This window comes from Propithecus coquereli, unplaced genomic scaffold (genome assembly GCF_000956105.1).
Source record: "Propithecus coquereli isolate 6110/MARCELLA unplaced genomic scaffold, Pcoq_1.0 Scaffold78, whole genome shotgun sequence".
NCBI classification, from domain to species: Eukaryota; Metazoa; Chordata; class Mammalia; order Primates; family Indriidae; genus Propithecus; species Propithecus coquereli.
Genome location: NW_012153951.1, coordinates 1,621,546 through 1,624,251, shown reverse-complemented (window position 1 = coordinate 1,624,251; position 2,706 = coordinate 1,621,546). Strand labels below are relative to the sequence as shown.

Here is a 2,706-nt window from a genome sequence, read left to right as displayed (position 1 = left end):
AGATAGAATTCAGGCACGTGGGAGTTAAATACTTTGATGACAGTCACAAGCAGAAAGGGGCGGACCCAGGATTTGGACAAATGGATCCCAACTGCAAAGCTGACAGCCTTGTCTACTATGCCATTCTAAATGAGTATATTAACAGCATATTAATAGTGGGGTTGCTGTCCTTTGGGGAAATCCAACTTGTAAAGTTCATTCTCAAATCAGGTAGCCAAAAATAAACTCCAGTTTGGAGAATATACATGGAAAATAGAGTAGAACTCTTAACTTCTAGTTATAGAGAGTATATGTCTTTTGATTCAATTTAATAATGAGGTAGATCATCTGGTAGCCATATCACAATGTTGATTTATATTGAGTTCACACATAAATGAAACAACTGACTTTTTTCCATATGGATTACTCATAATTTTTCCTTATGTTATTATAAAATTGAGTAGTTGTACTTTCTTAATCTGTGACAGACTTAAAATATACTCTAATTAAATTGCATGTTCTTCCTTTTAGCTCATTAATAAAATCTGTTGACATTTTTAGAATCCTTATTTTGTCTCTGATAATATTAATTAGTTATTCTTCCAGGGTTTTTGTAATTAGTTTTCAGTGTTTATAAAATCACTTATAAAAGATACTGGCAACAGATTAAAATGTATATATTATTTTTCAATAAAAGAGGTAAATCGGGATCCTATTAACTTAAAACTAGCGTAGTGTCTCTGTATTGATGTTTCGTTAAAAAAATGCTCTTGGCTGGGCGCGGTGGCTCACGCCTGTAATCCCAGCACTCTGGGAGGCCGAGGTAGGAGGATCACTTGAGCTCAGGAGTTAGAGACCAACCTGAGCAAGAGTGAAACCCCATCTCTACTAAAAATAGTAAAAATTAACCGGGTGTGGTGGTGCATGCCTGTAGTCCCAGCTACTTGGGAGGCTGAGGCAAGATGATTGCCTGAGCCCAGGAGTTCGAGGTTTCAGTGAGCTAGGATGATGCCACTGCACTCTAATGACACCACTGAACCGTAGCCTGGGCAACAGAGCAAGACTCTGTCTCAAAAAAAAAAAAAAAAAAGAAGAAAAGAAAATGTTCTAGAATAAGGAGAATTAAAATCTTTTTGTACCATGAATCCATATCTTTGTGTGAAAGAATAGGAAAAATATTTTCCATCTCTGCCTGAAATAAACTGCTCTAATCCCCTATTAGAATGACTGTGCTGCTGGTAAGAGAGCCGATGTGCTTTGAAAAGCCATCATTGTCAGCGATATAGACAAGGTACATAAAAATATTGTACAGTGAAATGCGATTAGCATGCAATTAAAGAACAAAGAGAGATTTCTCACTATAGTTAATGGCAATACATGGAAAAGAATAAGGTCAAAATAGAGCAGACATTTTTTTAAAATGAAAACTTACACTATTTAAGAAAATGTGCAAAGCTGAGATATAGAAACACTGATGAAATGTTCTTAGAATGGGGACCATAAAACTTTTGTATATTTTAAGTGTAGCTGAGATTTTTGATATTAAGAATATTTGTCATCAATGATGTTTTGGAAACATCAGTTGCTTCAAGGATATTGCAATCAAATGATTACCAAACACTCTAACATCACAATTGGGTGTCTCAAGTTTGTTCTGAACTCTGTGAATCTGATTTTTAATAAGTTTGTCCTCCTATATACTGATTCCAAAAACAAATGCATTCTGAAACTCTACATGTGTCTGCCATCATTACTTTGTTTTCAAAGTGTTTTGCAGAAACCACAGACTTTGTCTAAGTTTGAGTTTCTCTCTCTCTGTCTCTCTCTCTCTCTCTCTTTTCTTCTGCCTCCTCCTCTCCTCCTTCTCCTTTCTCTCCCTCTTCCTTACCCTAACATTCCCTGTACCACTTTCTTATTTTATTTCAGGTAATATTAAGGTGGAGCTAAGTAAGTTCTACCTTTGAACTTTGACTCAATGAAAATTGTGGCCCCAGGCACAGGATAACTAGAGTCTTGAGAACTTTCTTTTTATATGAAAGCAAACAATCACATTTTATTCCATTTCCTCTTCATGAAGAAGAAGAATAAAGAAGAAGTTTGAGGGTAAATTAGTATCCTCTCAATTTCAATAAATGGTAAGATGTGAAACTTGTCATTTCCAGGAAAATGCGAATAATATTATTGAAGAAGTTAAAAGAATATGCAGTGTTCTAGGGTGTGTGGAAACCAAACAAATTACAGATGCAGCAAATGAACTAAGTCTAATTCTTCAGAGAAAAGCAGAGGTAAATACATTCATCTATTACACAGTAATTATTTTAAACCTGAGTTCAATAATTACTTAAGGTGTGAAAGACTTTTGACTAACCACTATATTTCTGTGTGTATGTGTGTTTGTGTTTGTGTGTGTGTGTGTGTGTGTGTGTGCAGGCATACACACAGAGTACATTTTAATTATGTGGGGGTAATGGCAGCCTGATTCTATCATGCCAAATGAATTAAATTAAAAGGAAATCTCTTACACCTTTGAAGTTTGTAACTACTGTGTAACTTCCAAGTGAAACTGAAATCAATCCTACGTAGATGAATGTACTTATACAATATTCACATACAAGTGTTTGTATAGGCTGTTAATGGCACTAATGTACACCAGTGTACACAGGTATAAGTTTCATGTGTGGGTGGGTAAGTACATATACCAAAGATCAGTTTTTGTGGTATCTTTTA

General features: G+C 35.1%; 1 protein-coding gene across 1 annotated transcript in view; it reads left to right on the top strand.

Annotated features, from left to right (window-relative positions):
* The window catches only part of PIK3C2G (phosphatidylinositol-4-phosphate 3-kinase, catalytic subunit type 2 gamma), a 472,569-nt gene that overhangs the window by 79,185 nt on the left and 390,678 nt on the right, over window positions 1-2,706 (top strand). The window contains exon 7 of the mRNA XM_012662773.1: window positions 2,142-2,264. Within this exon, the coding sequence (XP_012518227.1) occupies window positions 2,142-2,264 (123 nt within the window). The remainder of the gene's footprint in view (window positions 1-2,141; window positions 2,265-2,706) is intronic.